General features: G+C 38.0%; 1 protein-coding gene across 5 annotated transcripts in view; it reads left to right on the top strand.

Moving 5' to 3' along the window:
* MRPL39 (mitochondrial ribosomal protein L39) overlaps positions 1-12,740 on the top strand; it is a 237,171-nt gene that overhangs the window by 80,018 nt on the left and 144,413 nt on the right. For 2 of the 5 annotated variants that reach the window (XM_021935554.2, XM_021935557.2), the window contains exons 10-11: positions 1,798-1,862; positions 1,958-2,057. The exons of 1 other annotated variant lie outside the window; for it this stretch is intronic. In XM_021935554.2, coding sequence (XP_021791246.2) covers positions 1,798-1,862; positions 1,958-2,057 — 165 coding nt within the window. Of the gene's footprint in view, positions 1-1,797; positions 1,863-1,957; positions 2,058-5,395; positions 6,357-9,281; positions 9,586-12,740 lie in introns of those variants that run through there. 2 more of the 5 variants (XM_021935555.2, XM_021935556.2) reach the window with 2 other exon arrangements.

Below are 12,740 nucleotides of genomic sequence, written 5' to 3'. Positions count from 1 at the left end.
TGTTGATAAATTCCCTCAACTTTTGTTTGTCTTGGAAAGTCTTCATTTCTCCTTCATGTTTGAAGGCTATTTCCTCCAGATATACTATTCTAGGATAAAAGTGTTTTTCCTTCAGCACTTTAGATATGTCATACATCTCTTTCCTGGGCTGTACAGCGTCCCCTGAATAGTTTGCTCCCATATGTATTGGAGCTCCATTGTGTATTATTTGTTTCTTTTCTCCTGCTGTTTTTAGAATTCTTTATCCTTAACCTTTAGTGGTTTGATTATTAAATGTCTTTAGGTGGTCTTATTTGGGTTAAATCTGCTTGGTGTTCTACACTTTCTTGTACTTGAATACTGATATTTTCCTCTAGGTTTGTGAAGTTCTCTGTTATCATTTTGAATAAACTTTCTACCCCTATTTCTCCTCCTCTCCTTCCCCTTTAAGGCCAATAACTCTTAGATTTTCCCTTTTGAGGCTATTTTCTAGATCTTTTTGGCATGCTTTCTTCTTTTACATTCATTTTTCTTTTGTCTCCTCTGTGTATTTTCAAATAGCCTGTCTTCAAGCTCACTAATTCTTTCTCCTCCTTGATCAGTTCTGGTAAGGGACTCAAATTTATTTGATAGGATTATAAATTCCTTCTCTGTGTTATCTTGAATTTTGTTGAGTTTCCTCAAAATAGCTACTTTAAATTCTCTGTCTAAAAGATCATATATCTCTGTTTCTTCAGAATTGTTCCCTGGTGCCTTGTTTAGTTAATTTGGTGAGGTTATATTTTCCTGGATAGTCTTGATGTTTGTGGATGTTCATCAGTGTCTGGGCATTGAAGAGTTAGGTATTCATTGTAGTCTTCACAGTCTGAGCTTGTTTGTACCCATCTTTCTTAGGAAGACTTTCCAGGTATTCTAAGGGACTTAGGTGTTGTAATCTAAGTTTCGGTCATGATAGTTGTGTCTGCCTTAGGAGATGCCTCAAGCCTAGTAACACTGTGGCTCTTGCAGACTTGTAGAGGTACTACCTTGGTGGTGGTCTTGGATAAGATCTGAAAGAATTCTCTGGATTTTCAGGCAGAGATTCTTGTTCTCTTCCTTTACTTTCTCCCAAATAAATGGAATCTCTCTCTCTATGCTGAGCTGCCTGGAGCTGGGGGAGGGATTATGCAAGCACTCCTGTGGCCACCACCACTGGGACCGTGCTGGGTCTGACCTGAAGTCAGCATGGTACTGGGTCTTGCCCAATGCCCATGGTGACCACTGTCTCACGTGTCCATGTGAAGAGATCTCCAAACAGGCTTTGTATGAACAACATGGCTATTTATTTCACCTGGGTGCAGGCAGACTGAGTCTGAAAAAGGAGTCAGCTAAGGGTGGTGGGATTATTATTAGCTCTTAAAGGTTTTGGGATAGGCAGTGGAGTTAAGAGCAATGTTTTGGGGGTGGGGTGGATCTCACAAAGTACATTCTCAAGGGTAGGGAGAATTACAAAGAACCTTCTTAAGGGTGGGGGAGATTATGAAGAACCTTCTTAAGGGTGGGGGAGATTACAAAGTACATTGATCAGGTAGGGTGGGGCAGAAACAAATCACAATGATGGAATGTCATCAGTTAAGGCTATTTTCACTTCTTTTGTGGATCTTCAGTTGCTTCAGGCCATCTGGATGTATACGTGCAGGTCACTGGGGATATGATGCCTTAGCTTGGGCTCAGAGGCCTGACAGCCACTGCCTGGCCACTGCCTATATTTGCTCAAAGTCCTAGGGGTCTACAATCATCAGGCAGCAAAGCAAGCCAGCCTTGTGTTCTTCCTTTCAGGATGGTGAGTTTCCCAAGTGCCAGTGGGTCCAGAGATGCTTCCAGGAGACAGGGCCTGGAAAACCGTAAGAGTCTCCCCAGTGCTCTATTCTACTGTGACTGAGCTGGTCCCCAAGCCACAGGATGAAGTCCTTCTCACTATTCCCTTCCCTTTCCACAAGCAGAGGAGTTTTCCTTATGTCCACCACCACCGAAGGCTCAGGGGGAGTACTGCCGGCCAGTGTTCACTCAAGGCTGAAGTGCTCTTCAGTCAGCTTGAGGTGAGTGCTGCCAGGCCTGAGACTCTCCCTTCATGGCAGTGGGTTTCTCTCTGGCCCAGGGCAGATTTGGAAATGCTGTCCAAGAGCCAAGGCCTGGAGTTAGGAATTAGGAACCCTAAGGGCCCACTTGGTGTTTTACTCCACTGTGGTGGAACTGGTACCTAAGCTGCAACACAAAGTCCCTTTTATTCTTCTCTCTCCCTTTCTCAAGAAGGCGGCTTTCCCCATATCTCCCACAACTTGGAATGTGCTGGATCATACCTGAATCCAGCATGTCTCTGGGTCTCACCCAAAGCCCATGGTGAGTGCTATCTGGGTACCTCTGCTGACTGTTCAGGGCCCAGAGGTCTTTTAGTCAGCTGTTGATAATTCTTGCCAGGACCAGATCCTTCCCTTCAAAACAGCAGGTTCCAAGCTAGGTCTTGGAATGGAGGCCTCATGACCCTTCCCAGTGCCCTATCCTACTGTGGTGGAACTGGTATCCAAGTTGCAAGACAAAGTTCTTTTTACTCTTCCCTCTCCTCTCATTAAGCAGAAAGAAGTCTCTCCTGGAGCTGCAAGCTGCACTGCCGGGGGTTGGGGAGGGGTGATGCAAGCATTCCCTTGGCCACCCCGGCTGGTGTCTCACAAGGTTGCATGCCACCAACATCCACTGACTTTGAATCCAACACAACACCAGGACTTGCCCAGGAATTGCAGTCCCTGTTGCCTTACTGCCTTTGAAGTTTATTTAGGACTTCAGAGTACTTTAACCCACAATGGTGAGGCTTGCTGGAACTCAGGTTCCAAGCACTGGGTTGGGCAATTCCCCTCTGGCTAGGGCTGGTCTAAATTCTCCCTCTATGGGTGCTGGCTGAGTTCTGCCCAGTATTACTTTCTGCTGTGACAGGCAGCACTGAGTTCCAATGCAAAATTCCACAGTCACTGTGCTCCCCCTCCCCCAACACACAGATTCTTTCTCCACCACATGGCTGCTGCTGGGGGATGGGGCAGAAGTGGTGTGGGCAATTCAAGACTGTCTTTTCTATCCTCTTCAGCACCTCTTTTAGTGATATGAAGTTAAAACCAAGTACTGTGATCACTCATCTGATTTTTGGTTCTTATGAAGGTGCTTCTTTTGTGTGGATAATTTTTCTATTTGGTGTTCCTGCAGGGAGGATGATTGTTGAAGGCTTCTGTCTGGTCATCTTGCTCTGTCTTTATAGCCAATCTATATTGATAAGGGGTAAAATTCATATTTTGCCATCCTTTAAAAACCTATCTATACCAGTTTATGTATGTTTGTATTTAGTGAGTTATTGCTGCTATGTTTTGAAACATATTCCAGACTATTCTTTTACTAATAAACACTTAATAATATCAATATCACTATTAATTTTTATATACAGAATATGTTCACATAATATTAAAACATGATCACATATTGGAATACAAACTCTACATGTTATGTAAAAAGAACAAGATTTACAGGACAAAACTCTGAACAGTGTAGGAAAGATAGAAATTAACAATGTAAGTTTGATTTAAAAACCAGTCACTTGGAAATTAGAAAATCAATTATACTAAGTATATTTAACATGTACACAAAGAGCAAAATTGCAATTATGGAATATTTTGAATAGTATGACAACCAGAATAGTAAGATTGTAACTCAAGAGTATAATTTAGAATTTTAAATATGTTATTTGTTAAATAAAAAATAAATATGAAACAGGCTGAATGTTAATATAAGTAGTTAAAAAAAGGCAATATAAGTAATTTAAGAATACCAGTTGGATAGAGCAAATAAAGACTAATGCAGAAATTATAGGTTTAAAAACAAATTCTAGTGTATACATCCAAAATACAACTTATTGAAAAAAAACTGCCAGACAAACCTCAAATAACAACAAAAAGAACAGCAATGAAGAGAGATACAAATTATAAGTGAGAATGGTCATAACCACTAATACATGAAAATTCCTAATTTTGGAGATAATAATTCTTCCCCAAGTCACAATATAATGCATCTCAATTAAAGTCGTAAAATTTTGTTGGGGAGCAGATTTGACAAAAATGATTCTGAAGTCATTTATAAAACTAATGTTTTATAAAGATAAAAACAAGTAAAATAAACATTTGATTAAACATGCTGATATGTAAAAAATTATTTTAAAAAGGAAGGAAATGATAAACACAAAATTGAAGACAGTGGTTCCTTCTGGGGTGTGTGTGTGTGTGTGTGTGTGTGTGTGTATATGTGGAGAGACAGGAGAATAAAAATGGGGAGGATATGTAAATTTCTGTTTGTATTTTCAGTCTTGGGTTGGTGGCATATTAATGGGTATTTGTTCAATATCATTATTTTTAAATTATTATTTTAAAATAAATACTATAAAGTATATATTTAAGGTGTATACCATATTTTGATATACATATATGTAGTAAAATGATTACTATAGTCAAACAAATTTACATATCCATCACCTTCCATGGTTATTTTTTAAATAGTTTTAGTTTTATTTATTCATTAACACTAAATAAATAAGGTAAAATAGTTCTGTTCCAATAATTATTGACTGAAGATTATGATTAATTCAATTGATTATGATTAATTCAATTATGACTAATTCAATTAATAAAGAGTAATATGTGTGTTTGTGTGTGTGGAATGAAGGGTGTTTAGAAATAGGACTTACATTTGTTGGTGTTAAAATATATTGCAAAGTAATAGTAATAAAAACAATGCATTTCTGATCTAGTAATATGCAGTCAGCCTAAAAAAAACAGAGCAGGAGGTATAGAAATAGATGTGTGTGTGTGTGGTTGTGTTTGTTAATTATGATAAATGATATACTGAAGAGAATTTAGCAGTCAATCTGGCCCATCTGGTTCTCAATAAATATTTTTATTATCTTCACTGTTATTAAATTGTTATTTTAGGCTGGGCGCGGTGGCTCAAGCCTGTAATCCCAGCACTTTGGGAGGCCGAGACGGGCGGATCACGAGGTCAGGAGATCGAGACCATCCCGGCTAACCCCGTGAAACCCCGTCTCTACTAAAAAATACACACAAAAAAACTAGCCAGGCGAGGTGGCAGGCACCTGTAGTCCCGGCTACTCGGGAGGCTGAGGCAGGAGAATGGTGTGGTGAACCCGGGAGGTGGAGCTTGCAGTGAGCTGAGATCCGGCCACTGCACTCCAGCCTGGGCGACAGAGCGAGACTCTGTCTCAAAAAAAAAAAAAAATTGTTATTTTAAATTATAAGCTAGAATAAATGATTTAAAAATTATCTTGAGACAGTTTCTAAGTATTTTCAAAAAGATTGAGTTCCATCCTTAATTTCCAATTTTTTACCAGTTTCTCTCTAGATATCATTTGCAGTATTCCTGAGTCGTAAGAGAGGAAAGATGATACTGCCACCCCGTGTATGTATTTCCTTTTAGATGTGGGATGCAGCAGGCAGCATGTTCCCTCCCCAGACTTCTTCCCCAGAGCTGTCTATGCCCTAATCCCTGCAACCTGTGAATATGTTATGTTAGATGGCAAAGGGGACTTTGCAGATGTAATTAAAGTTACTGACCATACAATAGGGAGATTATTCTGGATTATCCAAGTAGGCCCAATCTAATTACATAAAGCCTTCAAAGCAGAGAGCCTTCTCCAACTGGAGGCAGAAGAGATGCAGCAGCAGCAGTGAGAGAAATTCACACAAGGACTCAATGGGAAATTTCTGATTTGATGGTGGAGGGAGCAGCATGATGAGGAATTTGGGCAGCCTTGAGAGGCTGAGGGAGGCTCCTGGCTGACAGCTAGCCAGGAAATATGATTGTTAGCCTTGCAGTCATGAAAACTGAATTCTTCCAACAACTTGAATGAGTTATCCCTCAGAGCCTTCAGATAAGAGTCCAGTTTGCCAGTAGTTTGATTTCAGTCTGTGAAACCTGGACCAGAGGAACCAGCTGAATTCACCAGACTTCTGACCCACAGAACTGTGAGATAATACATTGATGTTGTTTTAAGGAGCTAGATTTGTAGTAATTTGTTATGGCAACAATAAAAAACTGACACATGGAGGTATTGATATCGTCATGATTTTGATGACTAACTAGTCTGTGATCTGGATATGAGGTGTCACCATGCTACACTGCCTGATTCTGCTTCAGATTCTTCTTCTTTGCCATCTTTATTGGGTAAATAAGTATATGAAATAAGTACAGTCTATGCCCTTTTTGAGTAATACTAGTTAATTAATTTTGTTATTTTCAAATGTATGTGCTTTAATTCACATGGCATTAAGAGAATCGGTAGTATAGTTTCACTTAGCCAGATGAATCCAGAAATCTCTTGCTCATTGAATCTTCAGAAATGAGAGTGACAGCATTCCATGGATCTAGAATCAAAACATATTAGTACAAATAAAGATCATTAAAAATAAATATGTATGTGTGTGATGATTATGTTTATGTGTCAACTTGACTAGACCACAGGGTGCCCAGATATTTGGTTAAACATTATTTCTGTGTGTGTCTATGAGGGTGTCTCTGGAAGAGATTAGCATTTGAATAGGTAGACTGAGTAAAGAAGATTGCTTTCTCCGATATGGGTGGACTCATTCAATCGGTTGAGGGTCTGCATAGAACAAAAAGTGGAGGAAGGGAAGATTCATCCCTTTCCTGCCTGCCTGTTTGTGTTGGGACATCTGTCTTCTCACGCTTGAACTGGGACATACATCTTTGGTGCTCCTGGTTCCCAAATAGTGTAAGTTACAGTTTTGGACTTGAACTGTAACTTACACTATTGTCTCTCTGGTTTTCAGACTTTTGCGCTTTGATGAGAACTTACACCATTGGTGCTCCCTGTTCTCAGGCCTTCAGACTCAGACTGGAACGACACCATTGGTTTTCCTGAGTGTTTGTCTGATAGATGGCAAATTGTGGGACTTCTCAGCTTCCATAGTCATGTAAACCAATTCGTGGTATTTTATCTGTCTCCATCCATCCATCCGTCCATCCATCCATCCATCCGTCCGTCCATCCTATTGGTTCTGTTTCTTTGGAGAACCTTGACTGATATAGTGTGTGTGTATATTTATTTATATGTACATGCATATATGACATAATGTATAGTTTATCTATGTTTTAAGCTAAAAACATAGGTCAGAAAATATTTTTAATCTTTTTGCTGGGAAAAAAAGTATAAGAGCCAGTATAACTTAATTTTTAAGGAGAATATACATGGTAGCCCAAAACACTCATTTGTGACAAAAATGAAAATTGGAATACAATAATGAATTTTTGAAAAGACCTAGATTTTATTGTTTTGGCCTTTCAATGTTTTCATGCCACAAAAATTTGTCAGAACACTTATCTTGTGTCAGACAAAGCACTAGAATTGAAAAGTTCATGTTGAGTACGGTAGACATTATTCCTGCCTTTTGGGTGTATTTGTGACAGCTCAGCAGAGCAGGTTTGGTCCAATTAAACCAGCAAGAGTGGGTTTGTATTGATATGAACACAAAATGGTCTTGATGCTTCTCTGTACTGTTGGGCTATGCCAGCATTCCCACTTTAGGGTTTACTGGCAAGTCCCAGTTGTGAAACAAATGTCCTAAGGTGGAGTATACAAGCATCAATAGGAATATGCAATAGGGGATTGATATGATTTTGATCTGTGTCACCAGCCAAATCTCATGTCGACTTATAACCTCCAGTGTTGGAGGTGGGCCTGGTGGGAGGTGATTGGATCATGGGGGTGGTTTCTGATGGTTTAACACTGTCCCCCAGGTGCTGTTTTCGTGATAGTGGGTGAGTTCTCATGAAAGTGGATTGTTTAAAAGTGTGTAACACGTCCTCCCTCTCTCTGTTTCTCCTACTCTGGCCATATGAAGATGTCTGCTCTGGCTTTGCCTTCTGCCATGAGTAAAAGCTCCTTGAGGCCTCCTCAGCCATGCTTCCCGTACAGCCTGTGGAATCAGGAGCCTATTAGATTTCTTTTCTTTATAAATTATCTGGTCTCAGGTATTTCTTTATAGCAGGGTGAGAACAGACTGATAAAGGGACTGAACTCAATCAGTAGTCAAATGAAGGTTTCTTTGAGGAAAGCTGTAAAGTAAATGATACTTAGGAGCTAACCAGGAGACAAGGGAGGCAGTAGTAGGCTTGAAGACCTAGGAGACGTGAAGAGCATGGTGCAGTCGGGTGACTGATGTTTTGTGTGGTGGGAGAAGCAGAGTGGAATGAGATTGCATTAATTGCTGGGTGAAAGGTCAGCAGCTTTAAGGTATAACCATTTTCTCAGTCTTGACTAACTGCCATAACTTGGGAGATTGGGAAATAGGCCTGATTTTTATTCATTATTTTAAAATTAATATTTAAATATTACAATTTTTTCTTATTAATTATTGCTCATACTTCAGTAGATGTGGTTTGTCGACATTCAATAGAATGGAATAGTTCAGGGCAGATGGCTGCTAAGATGGGTCTCTAGATCACTTGTCATCATTATGTTGTGTGGCTGATAAAGATTTTATCTTTAACACATCTCAAAATGTAGTTGCTGACTTCCCTGTATTTCTTTATTCACTATTTTCTCATTATTTCCATGTTTATCAAATGCCCTGTTTGTTCCTCTCTATTTGTTCTCAGTTCCTGAGCCCAGATCTATGCTTTCTACTGCTGCCAAGTCAAATTGCCACACACTTAGTAGCTTAAAACAATAAGAATTTATTGTTATTTTGCACTTCTGTAGGTCAGAAGGTCAATACGGGTCTCATTGAGCTGAAGTCAGAGTGTTGACAGGCTGCATATTTTTCTTGAGGTTCTGGGAGATAAACCATTTCCTTGAATTTTCCAGCTTCTAGAGGCTGCCCACATGCTTTTTGGCTCATGATCCCCTTCCTCATCTTCAAGGCCAACAACATAGACTCTCCCTGGCACTGGTCCCTTTTCACTTCTCTTTCTTCGGCTCCCCTCTTGTGTTTCCCTCTTCCACTTTTAAGAACCCTTGTGATGACACTGGGTCCACCCAGATAATCCAGGAAATCTCCCTATAAAAAGGCCAGCTTAATTCCACCTGCAATTCTAATTCCCTTTGTTACATAGCATAACATATTGACAGGTTCTCAGGATGTCTTGCAGGGGCCATTATTCTGCCCATCACATGATTGCTATGAATCTCCTTCTTGTTTTTTTTTTTAATTGGGTGACATCAAACTCTGATTTCTTTTTTTTTTTTTTTTCTCTAGGCAGTTGTCTGTCAAGAGGACTTGATCTCTTGCCTGTGACCTACCCCACATGTTTCTTCTGCACATCCTGACTCCCAGGCCTGCACAGGGGACTTCTGCACAGGCCTGACTCCCAGGGCCTGTTATTTTCTGAGTCTGTCTTCTCCATGGTCTGTTGTCAACTGCAGTTTTGAATTCTAGGCTCTCTTATTCTTTATCTCTAGGCAAGTCAATATGTTAGCTTCTTTCTAATGTTGAGAATTATGTGGTGAAAATGTAGAGAGTTAATCATAGTGAGTGATTGTATTAAGCCCTTCTATGGTTTCCAGCAGTCAGAAAGGATAGATGTTGTTCTTCTGCTTGGTGTTATGCAGTAATAGCCACTGCCTTTACAATTTCAATGCTAGCTCACTCAGTGCTTTGTTTTTCAATGAACTGTACCACAGTCAGAAGAATTTAGAGATGGATAATGAGGAAAGAGTCATAGAGTAGGGAGTGTGAGAAGCTGTGCTCATTATCACTTTAAATGTTTACGAAGTGTGCAAAGTAACTAGAATCAAGGAGGCCATTCCTGTTTGCAAGTTTTCTCTCTCTCTCTCTCTCTCTCTCTATATATATATATATATATATAAATTTTTTTTTTTTTTGACAAGACAGGATCTCACTCTGTCACCCAGGCTGGAGTGCAGTGGCATGATCATGCCTCACTGCAACCTTGACCTCCCAGGCTCAGGTGATTCTCCCACCTCATCCTCCCGAGTAGCTGGGACTACAGATGTGCACCACCACACCTGGCTAATTTTTAAATTATTTGTAGAGACAAGGTCTCCCTATGTTGCCCAGGCTGGTCTTGAACTCCTGGGCTCAAGGAATCCACCCACCTTGGTCTCCCAAACACTGGGATTACAGGTGTGAGCCACTGCACCAGCCTAGGGGAATTTTATTTTTATTTTTTTTAAAGAGAAAATGTCTGTCAAATAAGCCATTGATCATGTGAAAACAGTGAAGAAACTTTCAGCTTACACTTACATACATAAAATATTAGGTAAAACATTTCACAAAAGTTACAAAAAACTATTGAATTCATAGCTAAGGAGTTTCAGTGGCATGGGAGTATTTTATTGTGCAATTTAAGTACTTTATTTAATATCATTAGCAATCATGAATTTATAATAAATGGAAAAAATGGCCCAAGAGCACACTGATGATACAACCTCTCTGAAGTGCTAAAATGAGCCATTTGATTCTATTCTACTTTACTCTTTAATTCCATAGTCAAAGCAATGCTCATTCCTATTAGTTACATTTTTAAACTTTAAATTTGTTGTAGACAAAAATTAAACATCTAGAAATATGTAAATTGTCTTACTGCAACAAATCAGCTTCAAGGTTCTCTAAAATATGACTATCTACCTCTAAGACTCCAAGGCCAGATTTCATGGCCAGGAAGTAGAAAGGTATAAAATCTTTAACGGACTTTCAGTTCGTTTTGCCAGTGAAACAGTATTCAGGAAAGAGGTAAACTTTGAAAATGAAAATAAGTGTTGAAACATGATCTCTTCGAAACCCACCCACTTGGCCATGTTCCTTCAATAAACAGATTCTGTTTGGCGGTGGTGAGGTGGCATTTGATAGTAGTGAAAATTTGAAATCTTGAGATTTAGGGAATAGAGAATAGTTGGAACAATCTGTGTTATTTTTGTTTTTTCTGCTAAGAATCAAAACTGTAACTACAGATTTATGATCAGCTCTCTTAGGCATTCAGGTGAATTTGATTTTCTTGTTCAGTTTCGTGGATAGAACTGCACTGTGATAATACAACGCAGTTTAAGAATATTTGAATCAATAAGTTACTTCAGCAATTCAGCTCCTGAAATTCCAGATCAGCCATTTGTAAAGTAATTCGCTTATAACATTGACAGCAAATTTAATTAGTAAATATTTATTTAACAGATCTAATGTGCTTCTTTACAAGTGCATTATATTAGAAAGAGAAAGACTTTTATTTAGAGTCTTCTCTACCCAATTAAAAACATGCTGTAAAGATGAGTCCAGGTGATACATTCAGTGGCTGCAAATGCTTTGATTAGTTACGGAATGTATTACTTGGACTCATCTCATGGATTGTAGAATTATCAGAAATCTGGGAGCAGAGAAAAAATAAGACACGATGTGAAATATAAAGAAATGTGAATGGAAAAGGCAATCCATTATTTCATAAAATATTAACAGGATCTCTAAAGAGTTGATATTTAAGAGGGAATATGAGCAGTAGAGACAGGGGATTTTTAATTTTTTTTTTTTTTTTTTTTTTTTTTTTTTGCTATGTTGCAGTAACCAGAAGAATCTAAATCACTTTCCTGTAATGTCTGAAGATTCAGTGTCATATATTTGACTTTAAAGAAAGCACATGTTGCAAAAAAGAAACCAACATGTATTATTTGCTAAGGAATGGAAGGGTTGGTTGGGGCTTTAAGATATGCTTCAGAGAACATTGTGGGTGGGGAGTTTTTAAATGAAGTATCCAACTTGCAAGGCATTCAGAAAATTTTTATCATGACAGTCCCTTGATTTTAGTAACACATGGGATTTTACACTTTCTCGGAGCAATTCAAGTTTCCTTCTCAGAATCTTTTAACTGTTCAACCTAAATTGTAACGTGTCATAAACTGACAATTTTATGGGCTTAAATATAAAATGCTTCCTAAAATACAGTAGAAATATTATTTTAGGAATGAAAATTTTTAGTAAGATTTGAAAATTATTATTTAATGTTATACTTTAGCAAAAGACTTTCTAGGTAGGTAAAACAGATTCCAGTGTGGAATGCTTAACTTTTTCCTCTGTATTTGATAGTGTGTATTAAAGCCTTTCTATAGTAGAAAGTAGATAATCAGAGATTGAATTTTGAAATTAATTAATCAAAATACCTTCTTTTTATGTAATTAAAAATTCAAGTATAGTAAATTATATTTACTTTTGTAGGTATTTAGAGAAAAACATAGGACACAAAAATAATTGTTTAAAAACGAATTTTAAAAATCTATACAAAAGTAAAAATTATAGAATTTAAGGGATCTCTTCTGGGAAACCTGTCATAGCTGGCCATACTAAAGGATAAGATTATGTACTGATTCTCTTCTAAGTAAAATTTTAAAACATACTTAGTATAAACCAGAGTTTTGTTAGCTAAAAACCCAGGTTAGTTTAATATAGTGTAACTGAGGTAATTGGACATTTTGGATAATTTTGTTTCCACAGACCTTTATCTTCCTAAAATTTCACTGAAATGAAAATGCTCTTTTCACTTTTTCAATTTTTTTCAAATGTAAATACATTCTTAAATATTAACTTTAGAAAAGACTATCTGAATTTTATTCATAAATGGAGTTTTGAAAGAACATGATCTTACAACCATTGGGCGTGAGTCAACACGAATTTTTGATAGAAAAATTCCATTAAATGAATTAACTTTTTAAA

Source organism: Papio anubis, chromosome 4, assembly GCF_008728515.1.
Source record: "Papio anubis isolate 15944 chromosome 4, Panubis1.0, whole genome shotgun sequence".
Taxonomy (NCBI): Eukaryota; Metazoa; Chordata; class Mammalia; order Primates; family Cercopithecidae; genus Papio; species Papio anubis.
This window is presented reverse-complemented; position numbering and strand designations above follow the sequence as displayed.